This window comes from Trichechus manatus, unplaced genomic scaffold, assembly GCF_000243295.1.
Source record: "Trichechus manatus latirostris isolate Lorelei unplaced genomic scaffold, TriManLat1.0 scaffold00045, whole genome shotgun sequence".
NCBI lineage: Eukaryota > Metazoa > Chordata > Mammalia > Sirenia > Trichechidae > Trichechus > Trichechus manatus.
In genome coordinates, this window is record NW_004443981.1 from 16,956,618 (window position 1) to 16,976,662 (window position 20,045).

Here is a 20,045-nt window from a genome sequence, read left to right on the forward strand (position 1 = left end):
ACCTTAGTCCTTAAAAGTGACATCTTTGCTTTTTAACACTTCAAAGAGGTCTTTTGCAGTAGATTTACCCAATGAAATGCATCGTTTGATTTCTTGACTTCTGCTTCCATGGGTGTTGATTGTGGATCCAAGTAAAATGAAATCCTTGACAACTTCAATCTTTTCTCCGTTTATCATGATGTTGCTTATTGGTCCAGTTCTGAGGATTCTTGTTATCTTTATGTTGAGGTGTAATCCATATTGAAGGCTATGGTCTTTGATCTTCATCAGTAAGTGCTTCAAGTCCTCTTCGCTTTCAGCAAGCAAGGTTGTGTCATCTACATAACACAGGTTGTTAATGAATCTTCCTCCAATCTTGATGCCCCATTCTTCTTCATATAGTCCAGCTTCTTGGATTATTTGCTAAACATACAGACTGTATACATATGGTGAAACGATACAACCCTGACGCACACCTTTCCTGACTTTAAACCACGTAGCATCCCCTTGTTCTGTTCAAACAACTGCCTCTTGGTCTATGTACGGGTTCCACATAAGCACAATTAAGTGTTGTGGAATTCCCATTCTTTGCAGTGTTAGCCATAATTTGTTACGATCTACACAGTCTAATGCCTTTGCATAGTTAATAAAACACAGGTAAACATCTTCCTGGTGTTCTCTGCTTTCAGCCAAGATCCATCGGACATCAGCAGTGATATCCCTTGTTCCATGTCCTCTTCTGAATCCAGCTTGACCTAGTGGGAATGCAATGGTATCTCACTGTGGTTTTTATTTGCATTTCTTCCAGTCCATGATGCCTAATGACGCTGAGCATCTTTTCATGTGTTTGCTGGCCATTTGAATGTCCTCTTTGGTGAAATGTCTATTCAAGTCCTTTGCCCATTTTATGATTGGGTTATTTGTCTTTTGTTAAGCTGTAGAAGTTTTATATTTATATTTTGGTAATTAGATTCTTGTCAGATATATGATTTATGAAGATATTATCCCAGTCAGTAGCTTGTCTTTTTACTTTATTGGTTAAGTCTTTTGATGAACAAAAATTTTTAATTTTTATGGGGTCCCATTTTTTTTGTCTTTTACTGTTTGTGCTTTGTTATTAAATTAGATAATCTGTTGTTAAAAGCTAGGCCTGACAGCATTGTCTCTGATTTTTCTTCCAAGAATTTTATGGTTTTAGTTTGCACATTTAGGTCCTTAATCCATTTTGGATTTGTTTTTGTGTGTGCAATGAGGCATGGATTCTGCTTCATTTTTCTGCGTGTGGAAATCCAATTTTCCCAGCACCGTTTATTGGAGACTTCTTTCCCCATCCAATGGTGTTATTAGCACCCTTGTCAAAAATCAGTTGACAGTAGATATGTGGGTTTAGTTCTTGACTCTCAATTCTTATCCATTGGTCTGTGTGTCTATGTTATACTAGTACCAGGCTGTTTTGATTACTGTAGCTGTATAGTATGTTTTAAAATCAGGAAGTGTGAGACCTCCTACTTTGTTCTTTAAACATTGTTCTAGCTGTTTGAGGCCTCTTGTCATTCTCTGTAAAGTTGGGGATTGGTTTTCTGTTTCTGTAAAGAAGGCTGTTGGAATTTTGATCGGAATGCATCACTCTTACTACTAGCACCAGAGAAATTCACTTTGTTCCTGCAGATAGATAACAAAAAGTGTCACCTTATACCATTAAAATGAAATGACATTTTAAAACATCAGTGTTAGATACCTGTTAAAACTTTATTCACCAAAATTTGTTTTATATTTCCTGTCTTGGCCTCCGACACCCACTCCCCTCTCCCCTTAAAAGCAGACGGGCGAGTGTGAGTGAGCCTGTGTTTGCTAGCGGCACCTGCTTGTCTTCTCCAGGTCGGAGCATTGGCGGTCACCGGTCAGAGAGAGGACGAGAACCCCCACGACGGCGAGCTGACCTTCCTGGGAAGAGTCTTAGCCCAGCTTCCTGTTAACCAGCAGCTTGGCAAACTCATCGTCCTGGGGCACGTGTTTGGCTGTCTGGATGAGTGTCTCATCATAGGTGAGTGTTGGAGCAGAGAGCCGCCAGGAGAAGCGCCTGGTGCCACTCCGACTGTCGGCGTCCTCTGTGTTTTCTGTTGTTAGCGGCTGCACTTTCTCTGAAGAATTTTTTCGCGATGCCTTTTAGACAGCATCTGGACGGATATAGGTATCTAATGTTCATGTTTTAAAAGGTCCTTTTGTTTTAATGGTATCAGGTGACACTTTTTCTTATCTGTCTGCAGAAACAAAGTGAATTTCTCTGGGGACAGTAAGAGTGACTGCATTGCGCTGGTTGAGGCATTTAAAGTGAGTTTCCTGTTGTGCAGCCTCTGGAAGCAGCGGCCGCAGATTGTTAGTCAATTTTCAGGCCCTAAACCTGTGAAGCCAAACGAGAAACTCTTTTCTCTGTCAGAAGTATTGCTGTGCTTATGGTTGTCCAACAATAAATACACCGTGTTGGGGGACCTGGGTAGAAGTGGGAGTCCGATTTTATGAAGTTGACTGAAACATTAAATTTGTAAATTTTCTGTGGCCCAAATGTGTTGGAATTAAATTTATGCATGTACTTATTTTTAATAATTCAGTTAGCCAATGCCGTATTTTGAAACTGGGTCATTTGTGTTTAGACTTGGCAGGCCTGCAGGCAGAGAGGAGAGCTGCGGCACCCCAAGGTTGGTTCCTGCTTCCTGCATGTTCCCCGCAGGGGCTGTGCGTGACCACATTCCCTGGGACTCTGGTCTCACCTCGACCTCTGCCCGTGAGGCAGGACGGCCTGGCCGGGGCTCCTGGTGGCTGTCAGAGAGTGGCAGGTTGTGTGGGGAATGGGCTAGTTCTTTGGTGGAATGCCTTGTACCCCTCACCTTTGCTCTGTGTGCTCTCAGAAGGTAGCTCCCAGCCATAGTTGGGGTGACTCCACATGGGGTTTCTCTCTCTAAAGCATCAGCAGCCTCTTTGGCTCCAAGTGCTAAATACCTGTGGGTATTTGGTGTGACATGCTGGTTCAAAAGTAAGACCATGAATCCTTTTCTCTGAGTATTTTCAGCTAAACTTTAGATAGTGGACTTAAAGAAATTTAACCCATCAGCCTGTTTTATTTTTTTCTGGCTGGGTTTTCATCAATGTTTGCAGTTTTATGGAAGTTATTTCAGAAATTATCCTTCTAAACTGATTGGGTTCAAAAAGCTGTTGATAGGTCTGTGTGTTTAAATTGGCAGTGCCTAGATATATGTATCTCTGCCGGTGGCTGTGTGAGTTACCTTTCAAAGCTACCTTTTAAGGAATCAGCCATATTGTTTTTCTCCTTGGTATGCATTCTGTCCGACAACTTTCCCCAAGATAAGCCAGATGTGTCTGCCTTTAATTCAGGAGACAGGTGCACTCATAAGCAACGCATTTCTGTGCAGGTTTGGGGCTGGGGGCTTACGTTTCCCGGCTTCCAGGTGAAAGTGGGAGCCCCCTGGGTTTATAGCCATCATCAGACTTTTTGATGAGATAGATATATGTGTTATAGTAGCCCAACTGAATTCTAATTTGTTACAGTTTATTAATTATTTGGCTGTTATGTATTTAAAGGATGAACTTGACTGGGGACGGTTAAATTACATTCAAATCAAGAGAATCAGAGAGGTAAGTTGTAAATTCTTTGACTAAATGAATGCAAACAAAAATGGCTTATCAAATGTTAATTAGGTATCTGAGACACTCAGGGAAGCCGCGAGTGTCCCGAGAAATGCATCCTCTGTCTGTCCTGTTCCCGACTCCCGGAGGGGTGCTGGTGTTTCACCTTTAGATAGGATACATGCCTGGGATTCTAGAAATACTCTTCTCGGTTTTAAGAAAGTGTTTTTCTTCCATACAGAGTTTAATAAGAAATGGACATATAATTTTGTCAGTTGTCTTTGCTGTGTATATCAAGATAATTGTATGGCCGTTTTACTTTTAACTTGTTAAGAGAATTAAATACTTTGTGGCTTTCCCAGTGTTGATCCAGCCTTGTGTTCTTGGAAGAAACCCTGCTTGATTATATTTTCTTTCAAGACACTGCTGGATTCCACTGCGAGTATTTCCTCTGGAACATTTGCATTTGTATTGATGAGTGAAATGGGTTTGTGTTTCTGTTTGTGCTTCTTGATTGGATTTGCAACATGTTTTTGTTTTACTGTCTTTCGCAGAACTTCCTCTTGGGTCAGTGGTACTGTGTACGTTTTCTTTGGGGAGGGGAGAGTGTCGTGGAGGGTTCTGATTGGTGTTTGCTTTTGTCCATTAATTTAGTTCTCCTACTTCTCTTAGTTTATTATTTTTTTAAATCTCCCTGAGATGAATAGTTAGTTCATTAATATTTTCAGTATTCCTGGTTACCAAAAGCATTTAATGCTATGAATTGTCTTGTGAGCACAGTTTGGCCACATCTGTTGATTTGGAGGTGCAGGGATCTCGTTGTTATTGTTGTCCAAGCGGTCTATCATATTTTACAGTGTTGATTTCTTCTTTGACTTAAGAGTTTTTATAGAACAGTATTTGGTAATTTTCAGGTAGAAAGAAATTCTTTTATATCTCTTGTTAATTTCTGATTTAATTGGACTGTGGTCAGAGAAAGCACCTCACGTAATTTTTAATTGATTTTCAGTTACAGAATTTATATGTGGTTACAGTTGGTAATAGAGAAATGAAGAATTAATGTGGGAGTGTCCCCCTCTGCTGCCCACATCCCAGCCTTTTCTCCCCGCTCAGAGGTCACGGCTGTTGAGTTTTCTGTCCTTCCAGCTCATGTTCACGTGCAGGGCTTGTGTGGTTCCATACTGTTTACTTTGGGACCATTTGGGGCTGACTTAATTTATGATCAGTTCATGGGTATTTGGAGTTGTATATTCTCATGTGTTTGTACTTTTAAAGTTTGACAGTTTTGTTACAACTGGATGTTGATTTTTTTCATTCAGAGGGACTCTTTCCCCATTGGTCACTTAGTGTGATTTTAGTGATAAGAGCGGTAAACATTCCTGGCAGAGGTTTTGAAGGTGTTTGAAGAACTTACGGGGTACAGCCACCTGCTCTCTGACACCCACAGGGGATTGCATCCACGCTTGCCTTGGTCGTGTTGGGTCTTGTGTGTCTGTGTGTTTATCAGTTAAGATCATGGAGCCTGTACAGTGCTGTATCCTGGTGTTTTCTGTTAGTACTTGCTGGCGCCACTTTCCCATTGCTTTTACTTATTAATTCATCTTTAATAAGGTGACTTTAATAGCTGTGATGTCTCATCCATAGATGTACTGAGACTTTCCCCTCTGTGCCCTTATTTTCTATTTTGAATAATCTTTACTCTGAGCCATCAGAGTTGAATGTGTCTCCCTTAGGTGGCTGAATTATATGAAGAACTGAAGACTCGGATCTCACAGTTCAACATGTCTGTGAGCTCTCGGCGACCTGCGATGGACCAGGAATACATATATAAGCAGCGGTTCATCCTTCAGGTGTGTCGGGTCCTGGACACCTTTTCCTGATCCTTTCTCCTCCCTGGGACCTGTGGATGAGAAAGTGCTTACTCCTTCTTTCTGAGCCAGTCATGCCTCAGAGGAGATCTTAGGTCCAAAATGTGCATACTGTGTTTGGGGACAGGAAAACTCTTGTCTTTGTGGCTTAGGTTCCCATGTAATGGAGTGGTTGGTGCTAATTTCCAGGGACGTGTTTCTGTCGAATGCCAATGCTACTGCTGCTTCTGGAGAGAGGCCCTTTTGTTTTAACTCCTAAGAAGCTGAAATGCTCTCAGTTGTATTTGGTGCATGTAGCTGATGCCTGAAATTATAATTTCAGATTTGGAGGCCATGAACTCAGGTAGCAGCCTGTGGTGTGGGATCTTCTGGGGTTTTGTGTAGGAAGTGTGTGTAGAAAGGCGGATAATGCCTCTGTTGGGAGGTTTCCGAAGAGCGTACACAGGTGTAGGCTGCTGCCCTTAGAACTGGGCTCCAGATGGATGCCTGGAAACTGCTTATGCTGGGAGTGAGAGTTGTTCTGAATGTAAAATTGGCTCAAGGCTGGGGCATGTCCCCTGTGGGCATGCTTCAGACAGGATATTTTTAATTAGAGGAGGGACTTTGCAGAGTGCTTAGTAGAAGTGAGTGTTGGGAACTAGCCTGCTGACCGAGGTCCCAGTGTTCCAATTGGAATGTTATCTAAAAATACAGGAAGTGTCTGATTCTATAGAATCCAGTGTGTAGGGGAGGAGGTGGACTGGCCAGCCTGGGACTACATGCACAATTGTTAATACCCTTTGTAACTCCCCACTGTTTCCTCAAGTTCCTTCAAACAAAGACCGTGTATAAAGGATTTCTGTTATGGTTAAACAGCTGGAGTGTGATCGTCTGCTTGATCGGTGAAAGGTCTAGTTTTTACATAGACTACACCCATCTTTGCTATTTGTAGAAGTCAGACCATTTGAGAATGAGATTAGTATATTGGCAAGAATAACTCATAAAAGAATACTTTTTTAAATTGCATTTTTGAAATTGTGATAATATATATATACCAAAACGTTTGCTATTTCAGCCATTTTCAGGCGTATAATTGAGTGACATTAATTGCATTCACCATGTTGTGCAGCCATCACCACTATCCCTTTTAAAATGTTTTTTATCCCCCTAACCAGAAACTCAGTACTCCTGAAGTCAGAACTCGCAGCTTCTCCCTTTCCCCAGTCCCTGGTGACCACTAACAGACTTTGTCTCTATGCATTTGCCTGTCGTAAGCGTTGCATATAAGTGGGGTCATACAGTATTAAAATAGTGCTTTTACTTCATGAAAATATGTTTCTTTTCTAGGTTGTATTGGCAGGTGCTTTTTATCCAAATTACTTTACTTTTGGGCAGCTGGATGAGGAAATGGCCGTGAGGGAGCTGGCTGGCAATGACCCGAAGACAACGGTCATGGTAGGTGGAACAGACGGGGCCTTCTGTAGAGGGCAGACTGGGCTATGGTGGGTGAGACGACAGGGCACCTTCCGTAGAGGGTGGACTGGGCTGTGGTAGGTGAGAGGACAGGGCACCTTCCGTAGAGGGTGGACTGGGCTGTGGTAGGTGAGAGGACAGGGCACCTTCCGTAGAGGGTGGACTGGGCTGTGGTAGGTGAGAGGACAGGGCACCTTCCGTAGAGGGTGGACTGGGCTGTGGTAGGTGAGAGGACAGGGCACCTTCCGTAGAGGGTGGACTGGGCTGTGGTAGGTGAGAGGACAGGGCACCTTCCGTAGAGGGTGGACTGGGCTGTGGTTTTCAGATGGGGTGCCATTTCAGTGTGGCTGCTGCACAACATTTGACTTCTGTAGGTATGTCTGGTTTAGTAGCATTAAATAGATTTTTCTTTTCTTAAGTGAATATTATGGATTGTTTGACCTTTCCAGATACATCTACTTGCTCTTCATTCTCCTGCTTGCTTTTTTGCAGACTTGGCTTTAAAAGAAGGCCTTGAGAACTGATTTGTTCATGAGTAATGGCAATTTGATCATGTGTCATTTTGAAGGATTTAGGGCACTTTTCTGTAAGTTTAAGAACATCTTATTAATTAATGACTTCATTTCACACAAAGTAAAATGTTACTGGCTTGCATCTTAGTGCTGTGGTTTATGCCCCTGATCCATGGGCCTGCATGCTCAGCAGACCCACCTAGAGAGTGTCGATCTTACTTAGTTTCCTAACTTCGGATTTGAGGGTCCTGTGCCACATAATCGGAACTAGAATGTGGGGAGGCATGGCCTGGAAATCAGCATTTGAGTAGTTTGTGCTTTGGGTGAGTCTCATGATGGGCACAGGCACTAACCCTGGGGGCAACCTTGGGGGTGGCACTTGGGAACCATTGTTTAAGCCCTAGCAGGACGGTGGTGCACCAGTGGAATAAAGCATGTTGGAACTGAACTTTTATTAGACTACCTGGTTCTGGTATTAGCCCACATATATAGCCTAATAAAAGTGAACGAAGAGCACTTGGCAAACTTCCTGGCTATAGTAAGCATGCAGTCATCATTAGTGTTTATTCCTATGATTGTTAGCACCACCACTGCTGCTTTTACTGAAGAAATGAAAAGAGTTCTAAAGGAGAGGGTCCTATACCAAGAGCGTCACAAATGGAGATCTTTGAAGAGTGCTGCAATGAGCTGGTGCTTACGCTGGAGACGAGAGCAGTGCTGAGATACCATTTCTATCCACAGGAAGACTGTCTTAGGCTGGGTTCTCAAGAGGAGCAAAACCAGTGAAGTGTATATATAGATACGTATAAGTATATAGAGATTTATTTCAAGGAAATGGCTCACACAGTTGTGGAGGCTGGTAAGTCCCAAATCCATGAATCAGAGGTCAAGCTGGAGGCTTCTCCTGACTCAGCTGGTTGTAGGGGCTGACGAACCAAAAATCTGCAGGTCAGACGGCAGGCTGCTAGCTCACGTCCCAAGAACTGGAGGTCACCAGATGATGAGTTGGATTCAGGATCCAGAGAGTATGAGCTTTCCCAAAACATCTATAAATATTGGATGTAGGCCACACCCCAAGGAAACTCCCCTTTCAAATGATTGACTGCTCACATCAGATCACAAAATGGAGGATGATTACATGATACCTGCCAAACCACTGAGAATCATGGCCTAGCCAAGTTGACACACAATCTTAACCATCATAGTCCACCCCTTGTCAACTTGGCACCTGTATACATCTCCTTAAACCATACATAATCACTAAATAAAGTCAGTTAAAAAGTCATACTTGTGCCTAATGTGATACAGTTAACGTGTGCAACCAAAAGCGCACTAGCCCTGTTTATATCTTAATTTTATAATAAGTAATGGAATAAGGGAGGGAAGAAAACAAAGATATTTGTTATATATATATATATATATATATATATATATATATATATATATATATGTATACACACACACACACACGCACGCACTCATACACGTATAGCAAAACAAGGAAGAAATACTAAAAACAATTACAACTCTTGTTTCTGCAACTGGTCATGTGGTCGTAGCTGGTATTTAGAACTACCTTTTTCCGCCACCCATTCCATATTCCCTTTCCACTCAGCAAGCACCTCAGCTGGTAGTGGTTCTTTGCCTGGTGGGGTGACCCAAACCTTCATTCCTGAAGGGTCTGGGCCGTTAGTAGTTATGTCGGAACTGGGTTGCTGTAGTTTTCCATTGACTTTAATCACAGGGCATGGTAGTACTAAGAGATGTCCTGAAGGATCTCCTCCATCCCAGACATACTCTTCTTTACCTCCGTTATGTAATAGCAGTCCAGTTTCTCCTTGGTAAGCAGGATTAATCACACCAGCCAATATGTTAGCTCTCTTCTTTGCCTGTTGATCCAGAGGCATAAGGAGCCCAAAGTGGCCGGGTGGCATTCTCAGCTTCCAGTTCAGTGGAATCAGTGATGTGTCTCCTGGTGGGAACATTTTTCCCTTTGGAACTAAGACCTCTAGACGCACAGAGCATAGGGTCAGGGGGACAGGAAGCAAAAATCTTGCAAGTAGGTCACTGGGGGTAGTAGTGAGTGGTGCCATTACCATTTCCACCCCTTGATTCCTGGACCCGTGAATCCTGGCTATGAGAGAAGCAGCACCATATATTGGACGCTGGTTTAGAGCGTATACAGCCTCCTGGAGAACATTGCCCTAACTCTGCAAGGTATTGCCACCTAGTTGGTGCCATAATTGTGTCTTTAGAAGGCCATTCCATCATTCTTTCAAGCCAGCTGCTTCAGGATGTTGGGGAACATGGTAAGACCAGTGAATTACGTGAGCATGGGCCCACTACCACACTTCATTTGCTGTGAAGTGAGTCCCTTGATCCCAGGCAATGCTGTGTGGAATACCATGATGGTGGGTAAGGCATTCTGTAAATGGATGGTAGTTTTGGCAGAAGCATTGCATGCAGGGAAGGCAAATCTGTATTCAGAATGAGTGCCTATCCCACTAAGAACAAAAGGCTGCCCTTTCCATGATGGAAATGGTCCAATGTAATCAACCTGCCACCAGGTAGCCAGTCGATTGCCCCTAGGAGTGGTACCATACCGAGGACTCAGTATTGGTCTCTGCTGCTGGCAGATTGGGCACTCAGTAGTGGCTGTAGCCAAGTTGGCCTTGGTGAGTGGAAGTCCATGTTGCTGAGCCCATGCATAACCCCCATCCCTGCCACCATGGCCACTTTGCTCCTGAGCCCATTGGGCAACGGTAGGAGTGGCTGGGGAAGGAGGCTAACTGGTATCCACAGAACACATGTCATCCTGTCCACTTAATAAAATCATCCTCTGCCAAGGCCACCCTTTGGAGAGCATTCACATGAGACTCAAATATCTTCACTTCTTTAACCCATTCAGAGAGGTCTGTCCACGTGCCTCTTCCCCATACGTCCTTGTCTCCAATTTTCCAATCATGTTCCTTCCAAGTCCTTGACCATTCAGCCAAATCATTGGCCACAGCCTCTGAATCAGTAAACGGTTGCACATCTGACCATCTCACCTTCCAGGGAAAATGAACAGCCACGTATACTGCTTGAAGTTTTGCCCACTGGGAGGAATTCTGTCTTAGTTATCTAGTGCTGCTATAACAGAAATACCACAAGTGGATGGCTTTAACAAAGAGAAATTTATTCTGTCACTGTCTAGGAGGTCCTTGTCATCAGTCTTCCCTGGTCGAGGAGCTTCTCAGTGCAGGGACCCTGGGTCCAAAGGACACGCTATTGTCCTGGCTCTTGTTTCTTGGTTTTGTGAGATTCCCATGTCTCTCTGCTTGCTTCTCTTTTATATTTCAAAAGAGACTGACTTAAGACAAAACCTAATCTTGGAGGTTGAGTCCTGCCTCATTAACAGAACTGCCTCTAATCCTGCCTCGTTAACATCACAGAGGTAGGATTTACACCATGTAGGAAAATCTCATCAAATGACAAAATGGTAGACAACTGGGAACCATGGCCTAGCCAAGTTGACACACATTTTTGGGGGACACAATTCAATCCATAACACCACTGGACCCCTAAAAATTTTACTGATGTGGAAGGTGCCTGAATTTTTGTTAGATTAATTTCCTACCCTCTCACATGCAAACATCTTACCAATAAATCTGGAGTCATTGGTACTTCTACTTTAGTATGTCCAGTCAGCATAATGTCACCAGTGTAGTGGACCAGTGGAATGTCTTTAGGAAGGGAGAGGTGCTTGTCTTAGTCATCTAGTGCTGCTATAACAGAAATACCACAAGTGGATGGTTTCAATGAAGAGAAGTTTATTTCCTTACAGTAAAGTAGTCTAAAAGTCCAAATTCAGGGTGTCAGCTCCAGGGGAAGGCTTTCTCTCAGCCTTCTCATCAGTGTTCCCCCAGACTAGGAGCTTTTCAGCGCACAGACTCCGGTCCAAAGGATGCACTCTGCTCCTGGCAGTGCTTTCTTGATGGTATGAGGTCCCCCTGTCTCACTGCTCACTTCTGTCTTTAATATCTCAAGAGATAGCCTCAGGACACAAACCAGTCTTGTAAATTGAGTCCTGCCTCACTAACACAACTGCCGCCCATCCTCCCTCATAAACATCATACAGGCAGGATCTACCACACATGGGAAAATCACACAATAATGGGAATCATGGCCCAGCCAAATTGATACACACATTTTTGGGGGGACATAATTCAATCCATGACAGTGCTCAAGGTTCATGCGGAATAAATTATGACATAGGGTTGTATAGATGATGTGCCCCTGAGATAGGGCAGTGAAGGTGTATTGCTGGTCTTCCCAGCTGAAGGCAGACTGCTTCTGGTGTTCCTTCAAAACCAGAATTTAGAAAAAGTCAGTAGGCCAGATAAATAGCTGCATACCAGTTACCCAGAAATGTATTAATTTGCTCAAGCAGTGAAACCACCTCTGGAAGAGCAGCTGCAATTGGAGTCACCACCTGGTTAAGTTTTTGATAATCCACTGTCATTTTCTAAGATCCTTCTGTGTTTTGCAAAAGCCAAATAGGCGAGTTGAATGGGGATGTGGTGGGAATCACCACCCCTGCATCCTTCAAGTCCTTGATGATGGCAGTAATCTCTGCAATCCCTCCATGAATGCAGTATTGCTTTTAGTTTACTATTTTCCTAGGTAGGGGCAGTTCTAATGGCTTCCACTTGGCTTTTCCTACCATAATAGCCCTTACTCCATTTGTCAGGGATCCAATGTGGGGGTTCTGCCAGTTGCTGAGTATATCTATTCCAATTATGCATTCTGGAACTGGAGAAATCACTACAGGATGGGTTTGGGGACACACTGGACCTACCGTGAGACGGACATGAGCCAAGACTCCATTAATAACCTGACCTCCATATGCCCCCACTCTGACTGGTGGGCCACAGTGATGTTTTGGGTCTCCTGGAATTAGTGTCAGTTCAGAGCCAGTGTCCAGTAATCCCTGAAAAGTCTGATTATTTCCTTTTCCCCAATGAACAGTCACTCTCGTAAAAGGCCATAGATTCCTTTGGGGAAGGCTGGGAGAAAGATTAACGGTATAAATTTTTGACATTGTGGTGAGGTCGGTTCTCAAGGGGACTCAGCCTCCCCTTCATTTAAGGGGTTGTGGGTCTGTAAACTGGCTCAAGTCTGGGAATTGATTGAGGGGCCGTGACTCTGTTCTGGTGACTCAAGTTAGACTTCAGTTCACTTGACCTAAAATACTTCCACTTGTACAGATCAAATAAATATTTAGTAGATTTCTGGTCTATTTTACTCCTAGGTACACCATGACTAAGTAACCAATGCCATAAGTCCGTCGAGTCAGACTATTCTGGTTATTGATTTGACTGTGTTATCCATTACTGTAACCACTCCCACCTTCTCTTTGTCTATTAAGTGTCGTCACTTGGCCCTTACCACCATGGGGTCCAATCAGCCCCATTGTAGTTAGGTGTCTTAATTCAGTTAGGGCAGTTCCACTGTCAGATCTGACTTATATAAAATTGTGATCACAGTCATCTTCAAGTATGCTAGTTCTCCCTTCACAAATTTGTTCCTCACCGTTGTGGTAAAAGGTGTGTCCTCTGGGCACCATGAGTGGGTCTGTGGGTCCAACCTGACAAATCCACTGTAGCATGCCAATATTCTTAAGCCTTTGGAGACCTTCTACAGTTACCAAGGTAGGCCTTGCATTTCAGCTTGATACATTGTAGGCCATCGCTTAATCCATGCTTCAGTGAACCAGCCAAATAAAGTTTTAGACCATTTTCTAACCTCTTTAGCTGAAACATTGAAGAATCTGTGCTTAGTTGGCCCATATTAATGAACAGATCTATCTTTGATGTTCCTGGCACCATTATCCCACACCCTTTATAGCCATTCCCACACATTTTCCCCAGGTTTCTGTTTGTACGTGTTAGAACTAAGTCAGGCAGTTCTTTTGGAGTGTAGCGTATCTCTGAGTCACACGTACTTCATCTTTCAGGGCTCACTGGGACTTAAGTCTGCTTATAGGTGTAGAAGCAAAAATGAGTGGTTGGGATGGGTCCTGGGGACGTTTAGCCATTTCTTGTTAGACATGTGCATCAGGGGATGCCCCCGGCAACGCCCCAGGGGATGCCCTAGACAAAGACTCTTCAGGTGCAGCTGGGTTCATCTTACCAGATGAGTGTGGAAGGAATAATGGTTTTACTGGGGGCGGGGGTGGCTTAGCAGACAAAGATGGAGTAATCTCTTCAGATGGGAGTAAAAAGTCCGGTTCTTTCAGCAGGAGTGGTTCAACAGAATTTAGGGGCTCAGTGTCCAGCTTCCTGATTGTCTGCCCGTATGTCCCCACCCCGCAGTGTTTAAGAGCTTGGCTGCTAACCAAAAGGTCGGCAGTTCGAATCCACCAGCTGCTCCTTGGAAGCCCTACTGGGCAGTTATACTCTGTCCTGTAGGGTCACTATGAATCAGAATAGACTCAACTGCAATGGGTTTGGTTTGTTTTTTTGTGTGTCCCCACCCCAAGTTTCAGGATTCTGTTTTTTCCCAATCAGTGTCCTTACTTTAACTTCAGACACTATTCGAGGTTGAGAATTTAGTTGGCGTTGTAATTCAGCCACTCTTACGATAAGACTCTGGGTCTGAAATTCGGCAATACCAGCTCTGTTACTGCAAGAAATAAGGGTTTATTTCAAGGCACAAGTGGCAACTTTTTCAGGTCTTTTATGCGGCTTTGTGACTCTGAAGCCCTGAGTTCATCTTTCTTTCACCACTTTGTCTAATGAATGTAGGACCAACCAACCAGCTTACTTATACTTCTCATTCTGAGATAGTATTGTAGAAAAGTATCCAACATGCAGTCCCTCAGAGCCTCGCCTCTCACCTGTGCTTGATCTGTTGGTGGTAATATTTTGCATATTTCTATTGCAACCTCACACCATCTAGCGAGACATCTCCTTTAATGCCGAAGTTCCCGTTATTCCTTAGTGTCTAGATATGATACATTTTAAAAGGATGTATTTAGTCAGCTTTAGGAGCCCTGGTGGTGCAGTGTTTAAGAGCTCAGCTGCTAACCGAAAGGTTGGCAGTTCGAGTCCACCGACTGCTCCTTGGAAACCCTATGGGGCATTTCTACTCTGTCCTGCAGGGTCACTATGAGTCGGAATTGACATGACGGCAATTGATATTTAGTCAGCTTGATTATTTTAAGGTAAAAAATAAGTGAACAGAAATCTTAATTTTGTGCTATTAGACAGACTGTTTTAACGGGGAGGAATTATGGTGGCCTTTATTTGACATGTATTTATTATTAAAACTTGTTAAGTGCTGTCGAGTCAGTTCTGACTCATAGCAACCCTGTGTACTATAGAACAAAACACTAACTGGTCCTGTGCCATCCTCACAATCGTTGTTATGCTGAGCCCATTGTTGCAGCCACTGTGTCAGTCCATCTTGTTGAGGGTCTTCCTCTTTTTTGCTCACCCTGTATTTTACCAAGCATGATATCCTTCTCCGGGGACTGATCCCTCCTGATAACACGTCCAAAGTATGTAAGACATAGTGTTGCCATCCTTGTGTTTAAGGAGCATTCTGGTTGTACTTCCTCCAAGACAGATTTGTTCATTATTTTGGCAGTCCATGGTATATTCAATATTATTCGCCAACATCACAATTCAAAGGCATCAATTCTTCTTCAGTCTTCCTTATTCATTGTCCAGCTTTTGCATGCATATGATGCAGTTGAAAATACCATGGCTTGGGTCAGGAGCAGTTTAGTCCTTAAAGTGACATCTTTGCTTTTTAACACTTTAAAGAGGTCTTTTGCAGCAGATTTGCCCAATGCAATGTGTCATTTGATTTCCTGACTGCTGCTTCCATGGGGGTTGACTGTGAATCCAAGTAAAATGAAATCCTTGACAACTTCAGTCTTTTCCCCATTTATCATAATGTTGCTTGTTGGTCCAGTTGTGAGGATTTTTGTTTTCTTTATGTTGAAGTGTAATCCATACTGAAGGCTGTGGTCTTTGGTCTTCATCAGTAAGTGCTTCAAGTCCTCTTCACTTTCAGCAAGCAAGGTTGTGTCACCTGCATAATGCAGGTTGTTAATGCGTCTTCCTCTAGTCCTGATGTCTCGTTTTTCATATAGTCCAGCTTTCTTGGATTATTTGCTTAGCATACAGATTGAATAGGTATGGTGAAAGGATACAACCCTGACACACACCTTTCCTGACTTTAAACCACGCAGTATCTCCTTGTTCTGTTCGAACAACTACCTCTTGGTCTCTGTACAGGTTCCTCATGATCACAATTAAGTGTTCTGGAATTCCTATTCTTAATAAAACTTAGTTATGATAATTTAAAAGTCATTAGCCGTTAACACAGAGATCTATGGAGCCTGTATATCATGGTGAAAGACAGGGTGGTTTTTATTTCACAGACGTAAGATGATGCAGGGCAGCTTTGAGCTTACGAGGACGATAGTGATGCTGTTGCTTCTCTCGCCAGCTGTCGTTCACTGTGTTGTGTTTTACAGCTGAAGCACATTCCTCCGTACGGATTCCTGTACTACAAACAGCTGCAGTCTCTCTTCAGAGAATGTGGTCAAGTAAAATCCATTGTGTTTGATGGTGCCAAGTAAGTAGTACATTTTTGTAATCAACGGTAATTGTGAAAGAGCCATAAAGTTTCAGATGTTTACAGGAGCCCGTTCTTGTGGCTGATGCACGTGGCAGGGAGACTCATGTTGGCCGCTGCAAACAGCGCTTGAAACGCACCTCGGGTTTGTCCTGACCTCAGTGCTGTTGACTTTCCCTTCCGACTCAGGGACGTCTCAGAGCAGCTGAGCTCTGTGGTCAGTGCCTGGTGTCAGGAGGGCTCCCTGGGGGCTTGGTGCCAGGCTGGTCCTCTGGCAGTGAGCGCCACTCACTGCGCACCATCACCCGCCAACAGGTGTTGTGTAGGCACAGGATCTGCGTACAGTGTTTAGAGCACGCTTGCTCTGAAGAGGCTTGATGACGGGCAGTGCAGAAGCTTGGTTGCAACTGGCCCTGTTTTATGCAAATAAGGAACGGATGGCATGGTTTGGAGTCTCACTTTACATTTTTATTTCCCAGAGGGAATGATTATGCACAGAAATGACAATTTACAATTTTTAAAGTTAGAAAATAAACCCTCCGTGTTCTGTAAATTTTAAGTTAACTTACAAAGCTACGTAGATCTAGTAAATAAGAGCTTTTTCTTTGATTCACGTCCAGTTAAGTCAAGTTGAACACATTAAATCCATTTTCAATTTGGATCAATGCCCTCAAACATTTTAAGTTGCATTTCTAAGATTAATATTTGTAAGCATGTAAATGCCTCACAAGGCAAATTTATGACCCTAACAAGCAAATCCCTTCTAACTATAATAGCTCGTACAAATTAAATAAATTAAACTTATAGATATCAGGTTCTCTTATACATTCCTGTACAAATTGGAAATAGATTCTCAATCACATGTTTAAAATCCCTTATTTAACTCATTCTTCTTGCATATTGGAAGTCCATGGCTTCCCGGGGCCCAGGTCCACGCAGATGTCCTTGTGACTGGCTTGAGGGCTCAGAAGTGTGAGCTCCCACTGAGGCTTCGGCAGCTTCTTTCACGAACCTCTGCTTCTGGATCGGGGTGTGTGTTCGTTTCATAGTCCTCCTGTCTGGGGCCTCCTTCTAGGGTTTTAATTATATGTTACTGGATTGCTTGCATTTCTGGCTCTTTAGTTCCCACACCACCGTCATGCCAGTCAGGTGGAGAAGGAACAGTGTTCTTTCTGGTTATTCCAGTACCGGTTCTTGGGCATCAAGTATTTACTCCAAGGCAAAGAGTAGGTGTAGATGTGAAATAGTAGTTCAGAGAGCAAGGATGTAAGAGGCCGGCTGTAGTGTGGGGTGACAGGGCCCCCAAGTACAGGCTGTGCACAGTGCTCTCTCCTGTCAGCAGCTGTCTGCTGGGTGGCAGTGGTGGAGAGTGAAGGTAGTGCCACCGATGTTATTTGCTGGCTGTGAAGTGTCCCGGGGGAGGCTGTGATTATGTTCAGTCTGAGGCTCAGAGTAGAAGGAGCAGCAGTGTTTCTACAGGCTTTGATGTGGACGAGGTTGAGGTAGACCTGGGAGACTGAGCGTGGGCTGAGTGGAGGGCAGGAGTTTACACTGGTGCCCAGCAGAGGAGCCGTGTAGTCGGGTGTGACCAGAAGGTCATTTGTGAGGCCATTTGTGGAGACATGCGGCGTGTAGGTCAGGGGCTTCGGCTCAGACATGCTGTGTGGTTCTGGGGTTCCAGCTCAGACATGCTGTGTGACTCTGGGGCTCCAACTCAGGCATGCTGTGTGACTCTGGGGTTACAGCTCAGACACATGCTGTGTGACTCTGAGGTTCCAGCTCAGACATGCTGTGTGATTCTGGGGTTCCAGCTCAGACTCGTGCTGTGTGGCTCTGGGGTTCCAGCTTGGACATGCTGTGTGACTCTGGGGCTCCAACTCAGGCATGCTGTGTGACTCTGGGGTTACAGCTCAGACACATGCTGTGTGACTCTGAGGTTCCAGCTCAGACATGCTGTGTGATTCTGGGGTTCCAGCTCAGACTCGTGCTGTGTGACTCTGGGGTTCCAGCTCAGACACGTGCTGTGTGACTCAGGGGTTCTGGCTCAGACACACTCCACGTAGCTCAGAGATCCCAGCTCTGACCCGCTGTGTGACTCTGGTTCTGGCTCAGACATGCTGTGTGTCTTGTGCAGTCACTTGGGACCTGTTGGCCCTGATCCCTTTGACTTGCAGGGGGGACATTAACATGCCCACGTCCCCCACAGTTATCTGGACATGCTTTAAAATTTTAAAGGATTAAAGAGACTTATGTTTTTCTTGAGAAGTGTGATGTACAGAAATAGAATAATACTGTAATGAGATGTCATCGTAATTTTTCCTTCCCTTAAATGAATAATTTTTCCTCATGTACCTCTTACTGACTAATCATAGGAAGAAGAGTTTCTGGCATTTTGAGGAGAGATGTGACAATGAAAATTCTGCCTAATCTTGAGAGAAATGAATGTGCAGGTCTTTTTTTTCCCAGATGCCTGATAACTTTACTTTTTATTTAAATTTACGGAGCAGAGCCTTTGTGGAGTTTTCCCGTAATCCAACAGAGAGATTTAAAACTCTCCCTGCAGTGTACATGGCGGTTAAGATGTCTCAGCTGAAAGTTCCACTCGAGCTCAGCGTTCACGCTGCAGAGGAGATTGAAGGGAAGGTGCGAGGAGGGGCCGTTCCGAAGCTCAGGAACACAAGGTATTTTCGGAGGGGAGGAGGGCAAGACTCTTTATAGCGGCTTTCAAGTATTATTTGAAATGATTGTGTCCAGACTTGCTCTGGCCAATCAGCCATGCACACCAAAAGCCCTGCTTTAAAACCCAACCTTTCCTCCTGGTTCGCGGCCTCTCCCTGTGTGTGCCTGGGCACACCACTTAACGTCTCTGAAGCCCAACTTTTTCATCTGTTTAGTAGACATGATTCCTAGTGTTTAAGGCAGTGAGAGGATTGAGTGGAATCACTTACACGATTTTCAGTTGAAACAGGAGGGATTCAGCTCAACGTTCTTCCCTCCCTCCTCCTCACAGTTATGCATGTCCTCTAGGGAATTCTCTTTTTAAGCAAAGTGGGATATTCCTGGTTCTCAGCAGAGCAGACGGGACAACACGGAGGTGTGGCTAGAAGCACCTGCTCTGGGGAGCCACCCTCCCTACCCACCTCAGCAGTGTGGGGCTGGGGCTTCCTCTGGGGCAGGGGCTCTGGACGCGTGGGCCCTGGCGCCGTGACACCCTCAGTCCTGGCACTGCCGCGCGTGTGGGCCTTTCCTCTGGGACCGAACTGCGTCAGTCACCTACCAACATCTGTAACAGATTGCTCTGCCTTTTGGGCCACATTCTCGCAGTTGCATATGTAGGAAGTCTCATTTATCATTTCCTATTTGTAATTTTTTTAATTCCATGGGGAACCTGACAAAACTTGGAGGAACTGGTGAAGAAAGGAAATAGGTTTTATTTAGTTTCACCTGGGGCGTGAGGTTTTGGTTTTTGACAGTTAGGCAGTGTTGTGCATTTGGTCTTAGCAAGGAAAACCTGTCCCGCTTTCTTAGAGCCAGACTCGATGCACATTTGTAACTGAACATGTGGAACTCTGCCCGAGCGATCGCACTTAGGAATTGGATTAGAAAATTGGGAGAAGAATGGGGTCGCCATTCCTATTATAACTCTTTCCCTTCGCTTTAGAGTGCAAGTATAGGGAACATCACACTTTTATCAGATTTGTCTTTCATATTCCAGAATCTAGCACTTACTGTCTTAGTGCTTTAAGGAATGATGGACGCTTTAAGGGAGGGAATCTTCGCACTGAACCAGCATGAGTTCTTGTAGTGAGGTGAGGGCAGAGCCTCTCACCTCTGAAGCCACAGTTAGAAACACAGCAGGTCCTAGATTTACAGTTTATATTCTGTAAAAGCCCTGACTTGAGGGTGTATTCCTGAAGGTCCATGTGCAACTGTTGGGTGCACACCCCTCCAGGGCAGTGCC

General features: G+C 44.3%; 1 protein-coding gene across 1 annotated transcript in view; it reads left to right on the top strand.

Annotated features, from left to right (window-relative positions):
- The window catches only part of TDRD9 (tudor domain containing 9), a 131,505-nt gene that overhangs the window by 75,625 nt on the left and 35,835 nt on the right, over positions 1 to 20,045 (top strand). Inside the window, exons 17-25 of the mRNA XM_004376801.2 lie at positions 1,858 to 2,023; positions 2,107 to 2,170; positions 2,247 to 2,310; positions 2,631 to 2,675; positions 3,577 to 3,630; positions 5,355 to 5,471; positions 6,816 to 6,923; positions 15,984 to 16,084; positions 18,592 to 18,765. Coding sequence (XP_004376858.1) covers positions 1,858 to 2,023; positions 2,107 to 2,170; positions 2,247 to 2,310; positions 2,631 to 2,675; positions 3,577 to 3,630; positions 5,355 to 5,471; positions 6,816 to 6,923; positions 15,984 to 16,084; positions 18,592 to 18,765 — 893 coding nt within the window. The remainder of the gene's footprint in view (positions 1 to 1,857; positions 2,024 to 2,106; positions 2,171 to 2,246; positions 2,311 to 2,630; positions 2,676 to 3,576; positions 3,631 to 5,354; positions 5,472 to 6,815; positions 6,924 to 15,983; positions 16,085 to 18,591; positions 18,766 to 20,045) is intronic.